This window comes from Oncorhynchus nerka, linkage group LG11, assembly GCF_034236695.1.
Source record: "Oncorhynchus nerka isolate Pitt River linkage group LG11, Oner_Uvic_2.0, whole genome shotgun sequence".
Classification (NCBI taxonomy): Eukaryota; Metazoa; Chordata; class Actinopteri; order Salmoniformes; family Salmonidae; genus Oncorhynchus; species Oncorhynchus nerka.
The window spans coordinates 25,087,096-25,114,384 of NC_088406.1; the positions used below are offsets into that span (position 1 = coordinate 25,087,096).

The following is a 27,289-nucleotide window of genomic DNA, read 5'->3' on the forward strand; positions in this document are numbered from 1 at the left end:
AGACGACACTAGAAAGTTACATCATCCATATGGATATAGTTGTCTGGGGGAAAAAACATCCACTTACTGATCGAAAAGCACTGACAAATGCAGAGGTGGAGCCTACAAAAAGACCAGCACACACTCATGCCCAAGGAAAGAGAAATATAATTATAGACAGAGGGTCACACAGACAAATGTAGGTGCACACAAAGAAATTTAGGAGCACAAGGAAAAATATTTGAGATATTAAAGATAGAATCCTTCATTTTTCTAGGCGCACTGGTGCTCCTCAATAAAAATTCCAGGTCGCACAGCAAAATATAGACGCATATGCAAGTCAAATGTTGGTACTGTAGAGCCCTTCAGGAGAAACATCCTTCCAGACCCTTCCTCTCACCTCCTCAACAGCCATGAACTCTTCCCCCATATATACACATTACACACACATCAACCCAGTCACACCCAGACCCAGTCACACACAGACCCAGTCACACCGACCAAGTCACACCCAGACCCAGTCACACACAGACCCAGTCACATCCAGACCCAGTCACACACAGTCACACACAGACCCAGTCACACACAGTCACACACAGACCCAGTCACACCCAGTCACACACAGACCCAGTCACACACAGTCACACACAGTCACACACAGACCCAGTCACACCCAGTCACACACAGACCCAGTCACACCCAGTCACACACAGACCCAGTCACACCCAGTCAAACACAGACCCAGTCACACCCAGTCAAACACAGACCCAGTCACACCAAGTCACACACAGACCCAGTCACACACAGTCACACACAGACCCAGTCACACACAGACCCAGTCACACATAGACCCAGTATCACACCGACCCAGTCACACACTGACCCAGTCACACATAGACCCAGTATCACACCGACCCAGTCACACACAGACCCAGTCACACACCGACCCAGTCACACACCGACCCAGTCACACACAGACCCAGTCACACATAGACCCAGTATCACACCGACCCAGTCACACACAGACCCAGACACACATAGACCCAGTATCACACGGACCCAGTCACACACAGACCTAGACACACATAGACCCAGTATCACACCGACCCAGTCACACACAGACCCAGACACACATAGACCCAGTATCACACCGACCCAGTCACACACACGGTCCTGAGTCTCCACCAAGGCTAAAACACAAATGCAGGCAAAACATTGTTGCTGATATTGTGGTAGTTTACTGTGTGCCATTTAAAGTTAGCTAGAGTAGTACTACTATAGAAGCTAAGTAAATCTCTGACCCGTGACTTTGGCTACTGTAAACTTCCTATCCAGCCTACCTGGTGCTGCCTTTTAAACAATTACACTGTTGTGATTATTGAGGCGATCCCTAGCGTCGATTATGAAAGGATTCTCTGTGACATTATATATATTGTATTCCCCCAGACCAGTCCAGGGGTTACTGTCCCGGGAGGCTAGTGTTCACTCTAATGCTAACACAACCAGGCTTTTAGGGAGGGATTGAGTTCAACCAGGCCTGGAATCCAAGCACCAACGATGGGTTAGGTTTCAGTGGTGGGGGCAGAGGGGTTTGAAGGGGAGATGGGTCTGGAACGGGGGGGTGTACATACAGCTCTCAGAGCGAGCGGAGGTAAATAGATTTCCCTGGGTTGTGTCATTCTGCCAGTCGGGCTAAAGTGTTGCGTCTCTATTAAACAATTAGAACGGCAGCCATTTGTAACCCTCAAATCAATATTTACTGGAGGGCGCCTGGCAGCCAGACCCACTTTGAAGGGCCCCCCGGGGGTGACCAGGGACGCTCCCGACCAGGAAGAAACCCAAAGGGTCAGCCGGCCCATTCCCCTTAGGTAATCCACACATCCATCCTTTCTCCTAAAATGACAGATATGGAGATTTAATCGGGTTCTGGTCCTCTTGTTGCTTTTTCCAAGGCTAATGTGAAGTTAAAGATGAGTGATTCTGTGAGTGGTTCCTTCTAAGGCTTGGTATGGAGGAGGTGAAGGTTACAATGGAAGGACACACACTGTACTATCAATCAGGGAAAAGTTTAAGACTTAGAGAAGATAAAGCACACACACACACACACACCCAAAAACACATAGGACACATGTATTTACATTTACATTTAAGTCATTTAGCAGACGCTCTTATCCAGAGCGACTTACAAATTGGTGCGTTCACCTTAAGACATCCAGTGGAACAGCCACTTTACAATAGTGCATCTAAATCTTTTAAGGGGGGTGAGAAGGATTACTTTATCCTATCCTAGGTATTCCTGAAAGAGGTGGGGTTTCAGGTGTCTCCGGAAGGTGGTGATTGACTCCGCTGTCCTGGCGTCGTGAGGGAGTTTGTTCCACCATTGGGGGGCCAGAGCAGCGAACAGTTTTGACTGGGCTGCGCGGGAACTGTACTTCCTCAGTGGTAGGGAGGCGAGCAGGCCAGAGGTGGATGAACGCAGTGCCCTTGTTTGGGTGTAGGGCCTGATCAGAGCCTGGAGGTACTGAGGTGCCGTTCCCCTCACAGCTCCGTAGGCAAGCACCATGGTCTTGTAGCGGATGCGAGCTTCAACTGGAAGCCAGTGGAGAGAGCGGAGGAGCGGGGTGACGTGAGAGAACTTGGGAAGGTTGAACACCAGACGGGCTGCGGCGTTCTGGATGAGTTGTAGGGGTTTAATGGCACAGGCAGGGAGCCCAGCCAACAGCGAGTTGCAGTAATCCAGACGGGAGATGACAAGTGCCTGGATTAGGACCTGCGCTGCTTCCTGTGTGAGGCAGGGTCGTACTCTGCGGATGTTGTAGAGCATGAACCTACAAGAACGGGCCACCGCCTTGATGTTAGTTGAGAACGACAGGGTGTTGTCCAGGATCACGCCAAGGTTCTTAGCGCTCTGGGAGGAGGACACAATGGAGTTGTCAACCGTGATGGCGAGATCATGGAACGGGCAGTCCTTCCCGGGAGGAAGAGCAGCTCCGTCTTGCCGAGGTTCAGCTTGAGGTGGTGATCCGTCATCCACACTGATATGTCTGCCAGACATGCAGAGATGCGATTCGCCACCTGGTCATCAGAAGGAGGAAAGGAGAAGATTAATTGTGTGTCGTCTGCATAGCAATGATAGGAGAGACCATGTGAGGTTATGACAGAGCCAAGTGACTTGGTGTATAGCGAGAATAGGAGAGGGCCTAGAACAGAGCCCTGGGGGACGCCAGTGGTGAGAGCGCGTGGTGAGGAGACAGATTCTCGCCACGCCACCTGGTAGGAGCGACCTGTCAGGTAGGACGCAATCCAAGCGTGGGCCGCGCCGGAGATGCCCAACTCGGAGAGGGTGGAGAGGAGGATCTGATGGTTCACAGTATCGAAGGCAGCCGATAGGTCTAGAAGGATGAGAGCAGAGGAGAGAGAGTTAGCTTTAGCAGTGCGGAGGGCCTCCGTGATACAGAGAAGAGCAGTCTCAGTTGAATGACTAGTCTTGAAACCTGACTGATTTGGATCAAGAAGGTCATTCTGAGAGAGATAGCGGGAGAGCTGGCCAAGGACGGCACGTTCAAGAGTTTTGGAGAGAAAAGAAAGAAGGGATACTGGTCTGTAGTTGTAGTAGGCCTACATACACACACATTGTGCCACTATCACACTCCAAACACATGGCCAGGATCAAGCTAACACAGGTGATGCAGGAGATTAGAGATGTAACAACAGGGCTAGATTGGAGAATAACAGTGTAAACTAGCTGCCTGACCGGCACCTCTGTAGACAGACCTGAATGTGGGGCAGATCTGTAATGTCTTACCGCCTCCTGAAAGCGTGGGCTAAAACGCTCCTGGAATACTAAGTGGAACAGCAATGAATATTCAGATCTCATTTCCCAATAATGTGCTCCAAAAACTATTTTACAGCTCGCCCGCCGCAACACTCACGCACACCCAAGCATACATGCACGTGCACACACACACACACACACACAAACTCATTATACCAACAGACAGATGGAAACACACATAAAAACATACACATACTCACATTATCGCTCCCAGACAGTGGAGAAAGTCACCGGCACACAGCAGCCCATGCATATATTAGCTAGCAGAGACACATTAGCAGAGCTGGGAATGAGTAACACAGACAAACTGAGATTAGTTGAACGTTTGCTCCCTGGGTGAATGAAAATGTCTTTGTGGGTAAGTTTGTTGAGCTAGCTACTCTTTGAGCTACTTTCTGAGTCTGTGTGTCACAGTGAGAAAGAGTTGGACCCTGTGAGTAAGTTACGCTCTTGAGTGAGTTAGTTTGTCTTAGAGAGAAAGAGAGAGAGAGAGAGAGAGAGAGTTGAGTTGAGTGAATGAGTTTGACTTTGTGAACATGTTCGTTCTGAGATATTCAGGTAACTGGACCAGCTGTGGTCACTTCGTGTGGTTTGGAGAATATGTGAGTGAATTATGGATTGACATTAAAGAAACAAAGGCCGGGGAACACATGTGGGTGCCATATTGGAGTCTGGTTGCCATATTGGAGTCTGGTTGCCAGATTGGAGTCACTTGATTTGCTGCAGCAGAGGAAAAAACTGGCAAAGTGGGAGCTGTTTTTCAGGGTGTCGAGAAATTGTTTCCCCCATACGAGATCCCCAATAAAGTCTCGTTCCACCCACGTCCCCATGTTCACCTGCATTTCCGATTCAGCATTGTGATGGAAACACACACACAATGACACATAGTGATGGAAACACACACACAATGACAAACACATAGTGATGGAAACACACACACAATGACAAACACATAGTGATGGAAACACACACACAATGACAAACACATAGTGATGGAAACACACACACAATGACACATAGTGATGGAACACACACAATGACAAACACATAGTGATGGAAACACACACACAATGACAAACACATAGTGATGGAAACACACACACAATGACAAACACATAGTGATGGAAACACACACACAATGACACATAGTGATGGAAACACACACACAATGACAAACACATAGTGATGGAAACACACACACAATGACAAACACATAGTGATGGAAACACACACACAATGACAAACACATAGTGATGGAAACACACACACAATGACAAACACATAGTGATGGAAACACACACACAATGACAAACACATAGTGATGGAAACACACACACAATGACAAACACATAGTGATGGAAACACACACACAATGACAAACACATAGTGATGGAAACACACACACAATGACACATAGTGATGGAAACACACACACAATGACAAACACATAGTGATGGAAACACACACACAATGACACATAGTGATGGAAACACACACACAATGACAAACACATAGTGATGGAAACACACACACAATGACAAACACATAGTGATGGAAACACACACACACACAATGACAAACACATAGTGATGGAAACACACACACACACACAATGACAAACACATAGTGATGGAAACACACACAAAACAATGACAAACACATAGTGATGGAAAAACACACACAATGACAAACACTTACACGCACTAACTCACTACCTTTTCAACACATTACACATACCAATGATCATACTGAGACATACACACACACACACACACACATACAAGATCTAGAGTAAAGACTGGATCTCATAAACTTTCTAAACAACGATTTACAGGTCGGCACAAAGCTGGACATCCTTCCAAAACCCTGAATATCAACCCTCAAACCCACACACACCCATTCCTTCATCCAGAGGGGTGAAGGGGTTACACCCTATCTGATTTACCAGGGGGATTGTTCATGGTGAAATTAGGAATCCCCCAACTCCCCCTCTGCACAGAAACCTGAATCTTGATCAAGGCCGCTGGCCCAAGTGGCTTTTTACAGAGCATATCATAATAAATCTATGGTAATAAATGTGTAATCCACTGTGTCTGGATGGGGGTGATATAGAGAGAGGGACAGCCACAGATGACTGTCTGGATTACAGGGGTGAAATCAGAGCTCTGAAACCCCCTACTGAGTATTAGGGGAGAAATCCAATCAACTCTGGTGCGATTCTCTTCAACCCGCACACACACGTTCACAAGACACACACACGTTCACAAGACACACACACGTTCACAAGACACACACACGTTCACAAGACACACACGTTCACAAGACACACACACACGTTCACAAGACACACACACGTTCACAAAACACACACACACGTTCACAAGACACACACACACGTTCACAAGACACACACGCACGTTCACAAGACACACACGCACGTTCACAAGACACAAACACACGTTCACAAGACACACACACGTTCTCAAGACACACACACGTTCACAAGACACACACACGTTCTCAAGACACACACACGTTCACAAGACACACACACGTTCACAAGACACACACACGTTCACAAGACACACACACGTTCTCAAGACACACACACGTTCACAATACACACACACGTTCTCAAGACACACACACGTTCACAAGACACACACACGTTCACAAGACACACACACGTTCACAAGACACACACACGTTCACAAGACACACACACACGTTCACAAGACACACACACACGTTCACAAGACACACACACGTTCACAAAACACCCACACGTTCACAAGACACACACACACGTTCACAAGACACACACACACGTTCACAAGACACACAAACGTTCACAAGACACACACACACGTTCACAAGACACACACACGTTCACAAGACACACACACGTTCACAACACACACACACGTTCACTAGACACAGACACGTTCACAAGACACACACACGTTCACAAGACACACACGTTCACAAGACACACACACACGTTCACAAGACACACACACACGTTCACAAGACACACACACGTTCACAAAAAACACACACACGTTCACAAGACACACACACGTTCACAAGACACACACACACGTTCACAAGACACAAACACACGTTCACAAGACACACACACGTTCACAAGACACACACACGTTCTCAAGACACACACACGTTCACAATACACACACACGTTCTCAAGACACACACACGTTCACAAGACACACACACGTTCACAAGACACACACACGTTCACAAGACACACACACGTTCACAAGACACACACACACGTTCACAAGACACACACACACACGTTCACAAGACACACACACGTTCACAAAACACCCACACGTTCACAAGACACACACACACGTTCACAAGACACACACACGTTCACAAGACACACACACACGTTCACAAGACACACACACACGTTCACAAGACACACACACGTTCACAAGACACACACACGTTCACAAGACACACACACGTTCACAAGACACACACACGTTCACAACACACACACACGTTCACTAGACACAGACACGTTCACAAGAAACACACACGTTCACAAGACACACACACACGATCACAAGACACACACACACGTTCACAAGACACACACACGTTCACAAGACACACACACGTTCACAAGGCACACACGTTCACAAGACACACACACACGTTCACAAGACACACACACACGTTCACAAGACACACACACACACGTTCACAAGACACACACACACGTTCACAAGACACAAACACACGTTCACAAGACACACACACACGTTCACAAGACACACACACGTTCACAAGACACACACACGTTCACAAGACACACACACGTTCACAAGACACACCCACGTTCACAAAACACACACACACGTTCACAAGACACACACACACATTCACAAGACACACACGCACGTTCACAAGACACAAACACACGTTCACAAGACACACACACGTTCTCAAGACACACACACGTTCACAAGACACACACACGTTCTCAAGACACACACACGTTCACAAGACACACACACGTTCACAAGACACACACACGTTCACAAGACACACACACGTTCTCAAGACACACACACGTTCACAATACACACACACGTTCTCAAGACACACACACGTTCACAAGACACACACACGTTCACAAGACACACACACGTTCACAAGACACACACACGTTCACAAGACACACACGTTCACAAGACACACACACACGTTCACAAGACACACACACGTTCACAAAACACCCACACGTTCACAAGACACACACACACGTTCACAAGACACACACACACGTTCACAAGACACACAAACGTTCACAAGACACACACACACATTCACAAGACACACACACACGTTCACAAGACACACACACATTCACAAGACACACACACGTTCACAACACACACACACGTTCACTAGACACAGACACGTTCACAAGACACACACACGTTCACAAGACACACACGTTCACAAGACACACCCACACGTTCACAAGACACACACACACGTTCACAAGACACACACACACGTTCACAAGACACAAACACACGTTCACAAGACACACACACGTTCACAAGACACACACACGTTCTCAAGACACACACACGTTCACAATACACACACACGTTCTCAAGACACACACACGTTCACAAGACACACACACGTTCACAAGACACACACACGTTCACAAGACACACACACGTTCACAAGACACACACACACGTTCACAAGACACACACACACACGTTCACAAGACACACACACGTTCACAAAACACCCACACGTTCACAAGACACACACACACGTTCACAAGACACACACACGTTCACAAGACACACACACACGTTCACAAGACACACACACACGTTCACAAGACACACACACGTTCACAAGACACACACACGTTCACAAGACACACACACGTTCACAAGACACACACACGTTCACAACACACACACACGTTCACAAGGCACACACGTTCACAAGACACACACACATGTTCACAAGACACACACACACGTTCACAAGACACACACACACACGTTCACAAGACACACACACACGTTCACAAGACACAAACACACGTTCACAAGACACACACAAACGTTCACAAGACACACACACACGTTCAAAAGACACACACACGTTCACAAGACACACACACACGTTCACAAGACACACACACGTTCACAAGACACACACATGTTCACAAGACACACACACGTTCACAAGACACACCCACGTTCACTAGACACAGACACGTTCACAAGACACACACACATTCACAAGACACACACACATGTTCACAAGACACACACACACGTTCACAAGACACACACACGTTCACAAGACACACACACACGTTCACAAGACACACACACGTTCACAAGACACAAACACACGTTCACAAGACACACACACGTTCACAAGACACACACACACGTTCACAAGACACACACACGTTCACAAGACACACACACGTTCTCAAGACACACACACGTTCACAAGACACACACACGTTCACAAGACACACACACGTTCACAAGACACACACACACGTTCACAAGACACACACACACGTTCACAAGACACACACACGTTCACAAGACACACACACGTTCTCAAGACACACACACGTTCACAAGACACACACACGTTCACAAGACACACACACGTTCTCAAGACACACACACGTTCACAAGACACACACACGTTCACAAGACACACACACGTTCACAAGACACACACACATTCAAAAGACACACACACGTTCACAAGACACACACACACGTTCACAAGACACACACACGTTCACAAGACACACACATGTTCACAAGACACACACACGTTCACAAGACACACCCACGTTCACTAGACACAGACACGTTCACAAGACACACACACACAAGACACACACATGTTCACAAGACACACACACACGTTCACAAGACACACACACGTTCACAAGACACACACACACGTTCACAAGACACACACACGTTCACAAGACACAAACACACGTTCACAAGACACACACACGTTCACAAGACACACACACACGTTCACAAGACACACACACGTTCACAAGACACACACACGTTCTCAAGACACACACACGTTCACAAGACACACACACGTTCACAAGACACACACACGTTCACAAGACACACACACGTTCACAAGACACACACACACGTTCACAAGACACACACACACGTTCACAAGACACACACACGTTCACAAGACACACACACGTTCACAAGACACACACACGTTCACAAGACACACACACGTTCACAAGACACACACACGTTCACAAGACACACACACGTTCACAAGACACACACACGTTCACAAGACACACACACGTTCACAAGACACACAACAAGACACACACACGTTCACAAGACACACACACGTTCACAAGACACACACACGTCACAAGACACACACACGTTCACAAGACACACACACGTTCACAAGACACACACACGTTCACAAGACACACACACGTTCACAAGACACACACACGTTCACAAGACACACACACACGTTCACAAGACACACACACGTTCACAAGACACACACACGTTCACAAGACACACACACGTTCACAAGACACACAAGACACGTTCACAAGACACACACACGTTCACAAGACACACACACGTTCACAAGACACACACACGTTCACAAGACACACACACGTTCACAAGACACACACACGTTCACAAGACACACACACGTTCACAAGACACACACACAAGACACACACGTTCACAAGACACACACACGTTCACAAGACACACACACAAAACACACACACACACGTTCACAAGACACAACACACGTTCACAAGACACACACACACGTTCACAAGACACAAACACACGTTCACAAGACACACACACGTTCACAAGACACACACACGTTCACAAGACACACACACACGTTCACAAGACACAAGACACACACACGTTCACAAGACACACACACGTTCACAAGACACACACACGTTCACAAGACACACACACGTTCACAAGACACACACACACGTTCACAAGACACAAGACAAGACACACACACGTTCACAAGACACACACACGTTCACAAGACACACACACACGTTCACAAGACACACACACGTTCACAAGACACACACACGTTCACAAGACACACACACGTTCACAAGACACACACACGTTCTCAAGACACACACACGTTCACAAGACACACACACGTTCACAAGACACACACACGTTCACAAGACACACACACGTTCACAAGACACACACACGTTCACAAGACACACACACGTTCACAAGACACACACACGTTCACAACACACAAGACACACACGTTCACAAGACACACACACGTTCACAAGACACACACACGTTCACAAGACACACACACACGTTCACAAGACACACACACGTTCACAAGACACACACACGTTCACAAGACACACACACGTTCTCAAGACACACACACGTTCACAAGACACACACACACGTTCACAAGACACACACACACGTTCACAAGACACACACACGTTCACAAGACACACACACGTTCACAAGACACACACACACGTTCACAAGACACACACACGTTCACAAGACACACACACGTTCACAAGACACACACACACACACGTTCACAAGACACACACACGTTCACAAGACACACACACGTTCACAAGACACACACACACGTTCACAAGACACACACACGTTCACAAGACACACACACGTTCACAAGACACACACACGTTCACAAGACACACACACACACGTTCACAAGACACACACACACGTTCACAAGACACACACACGTTCACAAGACACACACACGTTCACAAGACACACACACGTTCACAAGACACACACACGTTCACAAGACACACACACGTTCACAAGACACACACACGTTCACAAGACACACACACGTTCTCAAGACACACACACGTTCACAAGACACACACACGTTCACAAGACACACACACGTTCACACACGTTCACAAGACACACACACGTTCACAAGACACACACACGTTCACAAGACACACACACGTTCACAAGACACACACACGTTCACAAGACACACACACGTTCACAAGACACACACACGTTCACAAGACACACACACGTTCACAAGACACACACACACGTTCACAAGACACACACACGTTCACAAGACACACACACGTTCACAAGACACACACACGTTCTCAAGACACACACACGTTCACAAGACACACACACACATTCACAAGACACACACGCACGTTCACAAGACACAAACACACGTTCACAAGACACACACACGTTCTCAAGACACACACACGTTCACAAGACACACACACGTTCTCAAGACACACACACGTTCACAAGACACACACACGTTCACAAGACACACACGTTCACAAGACACACACACGTTCAAGACACACACACGTTCACAATACACACACACGTTCTCAAGACACACACACGTTCACAAGACACACACACGTTCACAAGACACACACACGTTCACAAGACACACACACGTTCACAAGACACACACGTTCACAAGACACACACACACGTTCACAAGACACACACACACGTTCACAAGACACACACACGTTCACAAAACACCCACACGTTCACAAGACACACACACACGTTCACAAGACACACACACACGTTCACAAGACACACACAACGTTCGACACACAAGACAAGACACACACACACACGTTCACAAGACACACACACATTCACAAGACACACACACGTTCACAAGACACACACACACGTTCACAAGACACACACACGTTCACAAGACACACACACGTTCACAAGACACACACGTTCACAAGACACACCCACACGTTCACAAGACACACACACACGTTCACAAGACACACACACGTTCACAAGACACAAACACACGTTCACAAGACACACACACGTTCACAAGACACACACACGTTCACAAGACACACACACGTTCACAAGACACACACACGTTCACAAGACACACACACGTTCACAAGACACACACACGTTCACAAGACACACACACGTTCACAAGACACACACACGTTCACAAGACACACACACACGTTCACAAGACACACACACACGTTCACAAGACACACACACGTTCACAAACACACACACACGTTCACAAGACACACACACACGTTCACAAGACACACACACGTTCACAAGACACACACACACGTTCACAAGACACACACACACGTTCACAAGACACACACACACGTTCACAAGACACACACACGTTCACAAGACACACACACGTTCACAAGACACACACACGTTCACAACACACACACACGTTCACTAGACACAGACACGTTCACAAGACACACACGTTCACAAGACACACACACACGATCACAAGACACACACACACGTTCACAAGACACACACACGTTCACAAGACACACACACGTTCACAAGGCACACACGTTCACAAGACACACACACATGTTCACAAGACACACACACACGTTCACAAGACACACACACGTTCACAAGACACACACACGTTCACAAGACACAAACACACGTTCACAAGACACACACACGTTCACAAGACACACACACACGTTCAAAGACACACACACGTTCACAAGACACACACACACGTTCACAAGACACACACACGTTCACAAGACACACACATGTTCACAAGACACACACACGTTCACAAGACACACCACACGTTCACTAGACACAGACACGTTCACAAGACACACACACATTCACAAGACACACACACATGTTCACAAGACACACACACACACGTTCACAAGACACACACACGTTCACAAGACACACACACGTTCACAAGACACACACACGTTCACAAGACACAAACACACGTTCACAAGACACACACGTTCACAAGACACACACACGTTCACAAGACACACACACGTTCACAAGACACACACACAAGACACACACACGTTCTCAAGACACACACACGTTCACAAGACACACACACGTTCACAAGACACACACACGTTCACAAGACACACACACACGTTCACAAGACACACACACACGTTCACAAGACACACACACACACGTTCACAAGACACACACACGTTCACAAGACACACACACGTTCACAAGACACACACACGTTCACAAGACACACACACGTTCACAAGACACACACACGTTCACAAGACACACACACGTTCACAAGACACACACACGTTCACAAGACACACACACGTTCACAAGACACACACACGTTCACAAGACACACACACGTTCACAAGACACACACACGTTCACAAGACACACACACGTTCACAAGACACACACACGTTCACAAGACACACACACGTTCTCAAGACACACACACGTTCACAAGACACACACACGTTCTCAAGACACACACACGTTCTCAAGACACACACACGTTCACAAGACACACACACGTTCACAAGACACACACACGTTCACAAGACACACACACGTTCACAAGACACACACACACGTTCACAAGACACACACACACGTTCACAAGACACACACACACGTTCACAAGACACACACACATTCACAAGACACACACACGTTCACAAGACACACACACGTTCACAAGACACACACACGTTCTCAAGACACACACACGTTCACAAGACACACACACGTTCACAAGACACACACACGTTCACAAGACACACACACACGTTCACAAGACACACACACGTTCACAAGACACACACACGTTCACAAGACACACACACGTTCACAAGACACACACACGTTCTCAAGACACACACACGTTCTCAAGACACACACACGTTCACAAGACACACACACGTTCTCAAGACACACACACGTTCACAAGACACACATACGTTCACAAGACACACACACGTTCACAAGACACACACACGTTCACAAGACACACACGTTCACAAGACACACACACACGTTCACAAGACACACACACACGTTCACAAGACACACACACGTTCACAAAACACACACACACGTTCACAAGACACAAACACACGTTCACAAGACACACACACACGTTCACAAGACACAAACACACGTTCACAAGACACACACACGTTCACAAGACACACACACGTTCTCAAGACACACACACGTTCACAAGACACACACACGTTCTCAAGACACACACACGTTCACAAGACACACACACGTTCACAAGACACACACACGTTCACAAAACACACACACACGTTCACAAGACACACACACACGTTCACAAGACACACACACACGTTCACAAGACACAAACACACGTTCACAAGACACAAACACACGTTCACAAGACACACACACGTTCACAAGACACACACACACGTTCACAAGACACACACACACGTTCACAAGACACACACACACGTTCACAAGACACACACACACGTTCACAAGACACACACACATGTTCACAAGACACACACACGTTCACAAGACACACACACGTTCACAAGACACACACACGTTCACAAGACAAACACACGTTCACAACACACACACACGTTCCCTAGACACAGACACGTTCACAAGACACACACACGTTCACAAGACACACACACACGTTCACAAGACACACACACGCGTTCACAAGACACACACACGTTCACAAGACGCACACACGTTCACAAGACACACACACACGTTCACAAGACACACACACACGTTCACAAGACACACACACACGTTCACAAGACACACACACACACGTTCACAAGACACACACACACATTCACAAGACACAAACACACGTTCACAAGACACACACAAACGTTCACAAGACACACACACACGTTCACAAGACACACACACGTTCACAAGACACACACACGTTCACAAGACACACACACGTTCACAAGACACACACACGTTCACAAGACACACACACACGTTCACAAGACACACACACGTTCACAAGACACACACACGTTCACAAGACACACACACGTTCACAAGACACACACACGTTCACAAGACACACACACACGTTCACAAGACACACACACACGTTCACAAGACACACACACGTTCACAAGACACACACACGTTCACAAGACACACACACGTTCACAAGACACACACACGTTCACAAGACACACACACGTTCACAAGACACACACACGTTCACAAGACACACACACGTTCACAAGACACACACACGTTCACAAGACACACACACGTTCACAAGACACACACACGTTCACAAGACACACACACGTTCACAAGACACACACACGTTCACAAGACACACACACGTTCACAAGACACACACACGTTCACAAGACACACACACGTTCACAAGACACACACACACGTTCACAAGACACACGCTCACAAGACACACACACGTTCACAAGACACACACACGTTCACACAAGACACACACACACGTTCACAAGACACACACACGTTCACAAGACACACACACGTTCACAAGACACACACACGTTCACAAGACACACACACGTTCACAAGACACACACACGTTCACAAGACACACACACGTTCTCAAGACACACACACGTTCTCAAAGACACACACACGTTCACAAGACACACACACGTTCACAAGACACACACACGACACACACACGTTCACAAGACACACACACGTTCACAAGACACACACACGTTCTCAAGACACACACACACACGCTTCAACACACACACCGTTCACAAGACACACACACATGCACAGGCATTCACAAGACACACACACGTTCACAAGACACACAAGACACACACACGACAAGACACACACGTTCACAAGACACACACACGTTCACAAGACAAGACACACACACGTTCACAAGACACACACACACAAGACACACACACGTTCACAAGACACACACACGCGTTCACAAGACACACACACGTTCACAAGACACACACACGTTCTCAAGACACACACACGTTCACAAGACACACACGTTCACAAGACACACACACGTTCAAGACACACACACGTTCAAGACACACACACACGTTCACAAGACACACACACGTTCACAAGACACACACACGTTCACAAGACACACACACGTTCACAAGACACACACACGCTCACAAGACACACACACGTTCACAAGACACACACGCTCACAAGACACACACATTCAAGACACACACACGTTCACAAGACACACACACACGCTCAAGACACACACACGTTCACAAGACACACACACGTTCACAAGACACACACACGTTCACAAGACACACACACGCTCACAAGACACACACGTTCACAAGACACACACACACGTTCACAAGACACACACACGCTCACAAAACACCCACACGTTCACAAGACACACACACACGTTCACAAGACACACACACACGTTCACAAGACACACAAACGTTCACAAGACACACACGTTCACAAGACACACACACACACGTTCACAAGACACACACACATTCACAAGACACACACACGTTCACAACACACACACACGTTCACAACACACACGTTCACAAGACACACACACGTTCACAAGACACACGTTCACAAGACACACACACGTTCACAAGACACACACACACGTTCACAAGACACACACACGTTCACAAGACACACACACGTTCACAAGACACACACACGTTCACAAGACACACACACGTTCACACACACACGTTCACAAGACACACACACGTTCACAAGACACACACACGTTCACAAGACACACACACGTTCACAAGACACACACACGTTCACAAGACACACACACGTTCACAAGACACACACACACGTTCACAAGACACACACACACGTTCACAAGACACACACACGTTCACAAAACACCCACACGTTCACAAGACACACACACGTTCACAAGACACACACACGTTCACAAGACACACACACACGTTCACAAGACACACACACACACACGTTCACAAGACACACACACGTTCACAAGACACACACACGTTCACAAGACACACACACGTTCACAAGACACACACACGTTCACAAGACACACACACGTTCACAACACACACACGTTCACAAGACACACACGTTCACAAGACACACACACACGTTCACAAGACACACACACGTTCACAAGACACACACACGTTCACAAGACACACACACGTTCACAAGGCACACGTTCACAAGACACACACACATGTTCACAAGACACACACACACGTTCACAAGACACACACACACACAAGACACACACACGACACAAGACACACACACGTTCACAAGACACACACACACGTTCACAAGACACACACACGTTCACAAAGACACACACACACGTTCACAAGACACACACACGTTCACAAGACACACACACGTTCACAAGACACACACACGTTCACAAGACACACACACACGTTCACAAGACACACACACACGTTCACAAGACACAGACACGTTCACAAGACACACACACACGTTCACAAGACACACACACATGTTCACAAGACACACACACACACGTTCACAAGACACACACACGTTCACAAGACACACACACGTTCACAAGACACACACACGTTCACAAGACACAAACACACGTTCACAAGACACACACACGTTCACAAGACACACACACACGTTCACAAGACACACACACGTTCACAAGACACACACACGTTCTCAAGACACACACACGTTCTCAAGACACACACACGTTCACAAGACACACACACGTTCACAAGACACACACACACGTTCACAAGACACACACACACGTTCACAAGACACACACACACGTTCACAAGACACACGTTCACAAGACACACACACGTTCACAAGACACACACACGTTCACAAGACACACACACAAGACACGTTCACAAGACACACACACGTTCACAAGACACACACACACGCTCACAAGACACACACACGTTCACAAGACACACACACGTTCACAAGACACACACGCTCACAAGACACACACACGTTCACAAGACACACACACGTTCACAAGACACACACACGTTCACAAGACACACACACGTTCACAAGACACACACACGTTCACAAGACACACAAGACACACACACGTCACAAGACACACACACACGTTCACAAGACACACACACGTTCACAAGACACACACACGTTCACAAGACACACACACGTTCACAAGACACACACACGTTCACAAGACACACACACGTTCACAAGACACACACACGTTCACAAGACACACACACGTTCACAAGACACACACACGTTCACAAGACACACACACGTTCACAAGACACACACACGTTCACAAGACACACACACGCTCACAAGACACACACACGTTCACAAGACACACACGTTCACAAGACACACACACACGTTCACAAGACACACACACGCTCACACACGTTCACAAGACACACACACGTTCACAAGACACACACACGCTCACAAGACACACACACGTTCAAGACACACACACAAGACACACGTTCACAAGACACACACACGTTCACAAGACACACACACGTTCACAAGACACACACACGTTCACAAGACACACACACGTTCACAAGACACACACACGTTCACACGTTCAGACACACACACGTTCACAAGACACACACACGTTCACAAGACACACACACACGTTCACAAGACACACACACGTTCACAAGACACACACGTTCACAAGACACACACACGTTCACAAGACACACACACACGTTCACAAGACACACACACGTTCACAAGACACACACACGTTCACAAGACACACACACGTTCACAAGACACACACAAGACACACACACGTTCACAAGACACACACACGTCACAAGACACACACACACACGTTCACAAGACACACACACGTTCACAAGACACACACACGTTCACAAGACACACACACGTTCACAAGACACACACACGTTCACAAGACACACACACACGTTCACAAGACACACACACGTTCACAAGACACACACACGTTCACAAGACACACACACGTTCACAAGACACACACACACGTTCACAAGACACACACACACGACACAAGACACACACGTTCACAAGACACACACGTTCACAAGACACACACACGTTCACAAGACACACACACACGTTCACAAGACACACACACGTTCACAAGACACACACACGTTCACAAGACACACACACGTTCACAAGACACACACACGTTCACAAGACACACACGTTCACAAGACACACACACGTTCACAAGACACACACACGTTCACAAGACACACACACACACACACGTTCACAAGACACACACACACGTTCACAAGACACACACACGTTCACAAGACACACACACACGTTCACAAGACACACACACACGTTCACAAGACACACACACGTTCACAAGACACACACACGGTCACAAGTTCACAAGACACACACACGTTCACAAGACACACACACGTTCACAAGACACACACACGTTCACAAGACACACACACGTTCACAAGACACACACACGTTCACAAGACACACACACGTTCACAAGACACACACACGTTCACAAGACACACACACGTTCACAAGACACACACACGTTCACAAGACACACACGTTCACAAGACACACACGTTCACAAGACACACACACACGTTCACAAGACACACACACACGTTCACAAGACACACACACGTTCACAAGACACACACACACGTTCACAAGACACACACACGTTCACAAGACACACACACGTTCACAAGACACACACACGTTCACAAGACACACACACACGTTCACACACACACACACGTTCACAAGACACACACACGCTCACAAGACACACACACGTTCACAAGACACACACACGTTCACAAGACACACACACGTTCACAAGACACACACACACACAGTTCACAAGACACACACACGTTCACAAGACACACACACGTTCACAAGACACACACACGTTCACAAGACACACACACAAGTTCACAAGACACACACACGTTCACAAGACACACACACGTTCACAAGACACACACACGTTCACAAGACACACACACGTTCACAAGACACACACACGTTCACAAGACACACACACGTTCACAAGACACACACACGTTCACAAGACACAAGACACACACACGTTCACACACACGTTCACAAGACACACACATCGCTCACAAGACACACACACGTTCACAAGACACACACGTTCACACACACACGTTCACAAGACACACACACGTTCACAAGACACACACACACGTTCACAAGACACACACACGTTCACAAGACACACACACGTTCACAAGACACACACGTTCACAAGACACACACACGTTCACAAGACACACACACGTTCACAAGACACACACACGTTCACAAGACACACACACGTTCACAAGACACACACACACAAGACACACACACGTTCACAAGACACACACACACGTTCACAAGACACACACACGTTCACAAGACACACACACGTTCACAAGACACACACACGTTCACAAGACACACACACGTTCACAAGACACACACACGTTCACAAGACACACACACGTTCACAAGACACACACACGTTCACAAGACACACACACACGTTCACAAGACACACACACGTTCACAAGACACAAGACACACACACGTTCACACAAGACACACACACACGTTCACAAGACACACACACACGTTCACAAGCACAAGACACACACGTTCACAAGACACACACACGTTCACAAGACACACACACGTTCACAAGACACACACACGTTCACAAGACACACACACGTTCACAAGACACACACACGTTCACAAGACACACACACACGTTCACAAGACACACACACGTTCACAAGACACACACACACGTTCACAAGACACACACACGTTCAAGACACACACATACGTTCACAAGACACACACACGTTCACAAGACACACACACGTTCACAAGACACACACACACAAGACACACGTTCACAAGACACACACACAAGACACACACACGTTCACAAGACACACACACGTTCACAAGACACACACACGTTCACAAGACACACACACACGTTCACAAGACACACACACGTTCACAAGACACACACACACACACACATGTTCACAAGACACACACACACGTTCACAAGACACACACACGTTCACAAGACACACACACGTTCACAAGACACACACACGTTCACAAGACACACACACGTTCACAAGACACACACGTTCCAAGACACACACGTTCACAAGACAAGACACACACACGTTCACAAGACACACACGTTCACAAGACACACACACGTTCACAAGACACACACACGTTCACAAGACACACACACGTTCACAAGACACACACACGTTCACAAGACACACACACGTTCACAAGACACACACGTTCACAAGACACACACACGTTCACAAGACACACACACGTTCAAGACACACACACGTTCACAAGACACACACACGTTCACAAGACACACACACGTTCACAAGACACACACACGTTCACAAGACACACACAAGACACACACACACGTTCACAAGACACACACAAGACACACACACGTTCACAAGACACACACACGTTCACAAGACACACACACGTTCACAAGACACACACAAGACGTTCACAAGACACACACACATTCACAAGACACACACACGTTCACAAGACACACACACGTTCACAAGACACACACACGTTCACAAGACACACACACACGTTCACAAGACACACACGTTCACAAGACACACACGTTCACAAGTTCACAACAAGACACACACACACGTTCACAAGACACACACACGTTCACAAGACACACACACACGTTCACAAGACACACAAGACACACACACGTTCAAGACAAGACAAGACACACACACGTTCACAAGACACACACACACGTTCACAAGACACACACACACGTTCACAAGACACACACACGTTCACAAGACACACACACGTTCACAAGACACACACACGTTCACAACACACGTTCACAAGACACACACGTTCTCAAGACACACACACACACGTTCACAAGACACACACACGTTCACAAGACACACACACACGTTCACAAGACACACACACACGTTCACAAGACACACACACGTTCACAAGACACACACACACGTTCACAAGACACACGTTCACAAGACACACAAGACACACACGTTCAAGACACAGACAAGACACACACACGTTCACAAGACACACACACACGTTCACAAGACACACGTTCACACACACACACGTTCACAAGACACACACACGTTCACAAGACACACACACGTTCACAAGACACACACACACGTTCACAAGACACACACACGTTCACAAGACACACACACGTTCACAAGACACACACACGTTCACAAGACACACACACGTTCACAAGACACACACACGTTCACAAGACACACACACGTTCACAAGACACACACACGTTCACAAGACACACACACGTTCACAAGACACACACACGTTCACAAGACACACACGTTCACAAGACACACACACGTTCACAAGACACACACACGTTCACAAGACACACACACGTTCACAAGACACACACACGTTCACAAGACACACACACGTTCACAAGACACACACGTTCACAAGACACACACACGTTCACAAGACACACACACGTTCACAAGACACACACACGTTCAAGACACACACACACTCAAGACACACACACACGTTCACAAGACACACACACACACACACGTTCACAAGACACAGACAAGACACACACACGTTCACAAGACACACACACGTTCACAACACACACACACGTTCACAAGACACACACACGTTCACAAGACACACACACGTTCACAAGACACACACACGTTCACAAGACACACACACGTTCACAAGACACACACACGTTCACAAGACGTTCACAAGACACACACACGTTCACAAGACACACACACGTTCACAAGACACACACACGTTCACAAGACACACACACGTTCACAAGACACACACACGTTCAAGACACAGACAAGACACACACACACGTTCAAGACACACACACGACACAAGACACACACACGTTCACAAGACACACACACAAGACACACACACGCTCACAAGACACACACGTCACAAGACACACACACGAAGACACACACACGTTCACAAGACACACACACGTTCACAAGACACACACATTCACAAGACACACACGTTCACAAGACACACACACGTTCACAAGACACACACACGTCACAAGACACACACACGTTCACAAGACACACACACGTTCTCACAAGACACACACACGTTCAAGACACACACGACAAGACACACACACGTTCACAAGACACACACACGTTCAAGACAAGACAAGACACACACACGTTCACAAGACACACACGCTCACAAGACACACACACGTTCACAAGACACACACACGTTCACAAGACACACACACGTTCACAAGACACACACACACAAGACACACACACGACACAAGACACACACACGTTCACAAGACACACACACACGTTCACAAGACACACACACGTTCACAAGACACACACACGTTCACAAGACACACACACGTTCACAAGACACACACACGTTCACAAGACACACACACGTTCACAAGACACACACACGTTCTCAAGACACACACACGTTCACAAGACACACACACGTTCACAAGACACACACACGTTCACAAGACACACACACGTTCTCAAGACACACACACGTTCTCAAGACACACACATACGTTCTCAAGACACACACACACGTTCTCAAGACACACACACACGTTCTCAGACACACACATACACATGCACAGGCATTCTCTAACACAGACACACACACGTTCACAAGACACACACACGTTCACAAGACACACACACGTTCACAAGACACACACACGTTCTCAAGACACACACACGTTCACAAGACACACACACGTTCACAAGACACACACACGTTCACAAGACACACACACGTTCACAAGACACACACACATTCACAAGACACACACACGTTCTCAAGACACACACACGTTCACAAGACACACACACGTTCACAAGACACACAAACGTTCTCAAGACACACACACGTTCTCAAGACACACACACGTTCACAAGACACACACACGTTCACAAGACACACACACAAGACACACACGTTCTCAAGACACACACACGTTCACAACACACACACACGTTCACAAGACACACACACGTTCTCAAGACACACACATACGTTCTCAAGACACACACACACGTTCTCAAGACACACACACACGTTCTCAAGACACACACACACGTTCTCAGACACACACATACACATGCACAGGCATTCTCTAACACAGACACATATTCTACACAACACACAAAATAACCTGCACAGGCAGAGATTTTTGCCTCACACGGACACACAAGCATGACCACACATGCACACAAGCACACACACACACACTCCTAATGCCTCCAGCTGCAGGAGGGCCAACTTAATGTAAGTATTAGAGAATGGAGAACAGTTGTGAAACATGCTTAAGTGACGAGCCAACGGCATCATTTATATATCTTCAAGGCAGCTCTAGATCCATTAATCTCTCCTTTCTCCCAGACATGATAAATCAAGCCATCCTGTCCTTAAATAGCCAGTCAGAATCCTCCAGAGATCTTCTCTTTTCCCAGGGATCAAAACAGCAACACAACAAGGCACTTAGCCCGCCACCCAAGAGTGCCGCAGTAAAACCAGAGGTAATAATCATCTATCAGGAGGGAAGGAAAGGTCACAGCCGTAAAATACATTTGCACAACAACTGGAGAAAAAATGGCCGAACGACAAAACAACAGGGGCCTTTCAGCGCACCAGCAGGCAGGGAGCTCTACTGTGGTTGTAGAAGGCCAGCCGCGGTATTCATGATTCCACTGGAACAACACACTGCCCTACCCAACATACCGCAACTTAATTAAGCCTAACCAAATCAATACAATTCATTAGAATATAAATCTGTTTCCCCATTCCCCTTAAAATAAAATACAATTCAAACATTCAAAGCACATCTCAACCTTTACCAAAACAACCCAACAAACAACAACAGTCTCCAGCAAATCTCTCCCCACCCGCACACATCTCCCCCCAACTCACCGGCCTGGTTGGTAGTGACCGTCACCGACACGGCCTGCTCAGGTCCAGGGCTCTGCTGGGAGACCCCGTTAACAGCCCAAATCTCAAAGGTGTAGTTAGTGTGAGCCTGCAGGTCATTGATAGACACCTTGGTGGCCCTGAGGCTCAGCTGCTGGGGGCTGAAGTGGACCCCGTTCCCACAGGGCTGACACCGTGTCCCCTCGGGCCCACAGCGTTTACACACCACGTTGTAGCTGAGGTCTTGGCGTCCGCCAGAGGAGAGAGGAGCGCTCCACTCCAAGTTGACCGATGTCTCATTGACGTTGGAGATGAGGTGGAGCGGGGCCGTCGGGGGTCCTTGGAGAGAGAAGAGGGAGAGAAAGGTACAGAGAGGTGGTCTGAAGTACTCTCACTTAGCCAAACGTATGGGTAACTGTCAGACAAAGCAGCTGTGAGAAGAGAGACTTGGTTTGAAGTGACTGAGTAGACTTTGGTGTTGCAATTAAACACAACACTAAATTGTTGAAATTGCAACACTTTGTTTTGGGGAAATCAATAGTAGTGTTTGTCTGTGGTGGCTATAGCTAAGTGATTAAGTCCTAATTATAGTTTGTCTGTGGTGGCTATAGCTAAGTGATTAAGTCCTAATTATAGTTTGTCTGTGGTGGCTATAGCTAAGTGATTAAGTCCTAATTATAGTTTGTCTGTGGTGGCTATAGCTAATTATAGTTTGATTAAGTCCTAATTATAGTTTGTCTGTGGTGGCTATAGCTAAGTGATTAAGTCCTAATTATAGTTTGTCTGTGGTGGCTATAGCTAAGTGATTAAGTCCTAATTATAGTTTGTCTGTGGTGGCTATAGCTAAGTGATTAAGTCCTAATTATAGTTTGTCTGTGGTGGCTATAGCTAAGTGATTAAGTCCTAATTATAGTTTGTCTGTGGTGGCTATAGCTAAGTGATTAAGTCCTAATTATAGTTTGCAGTCCCTGCTAAACCAACTATTCCTGGGGTCTCCTTTTCTTTTCAAAAGGGCTGGGAAGTTAGGAAGTCTACATTCATGTGGTGGATGTGTAATTAGTTATCATGGCAGTGAGCCTAACCCAGCTGGTCCCAGATCTGTTTATGGGACTCTCTTAGGGATTTGACAGTTTGTTTTCAACCCAGTAATAAAGAAGTGGCCTTGATCTAGGGTCTGTGTTTTGTAATGTTTCACCCTGTACACTCCTAATTCAAATGTTGCTTTCAAACATGTTAAACAGTAATTAAGTTAACTGTAACCCCCCGACTAATGGAAGTAACATGGGCGAGCAAAGGGATGGACACGGGCTGAAATATG

General features: G+C 47.1%; 1 protein-coding gene across 1 annotated transcript in view; it reads right to left on the reverse strand.

The window, feature by feature from the left end:
* The window catches only part of LOC115127399 (ephrin type-A receptor 4-like), a 110,200-nt gene that overhangs the window by 27,523 nt on the left and 55,388 nt on the right, over positions 1 to 27,289 (reverse strand). Inside the window, exon 5 of the mRNA XM_065024321.1 lies at positions 25,975 to 26,310. Within this exon, the coding sequence (XP_064880393.1) occupies positions 25,975 to 26,310 (336 nt within the window). The remainder of the gene's footprint in view (positions 1 to 25,974; positions 26,311 to 27,289) is intronic.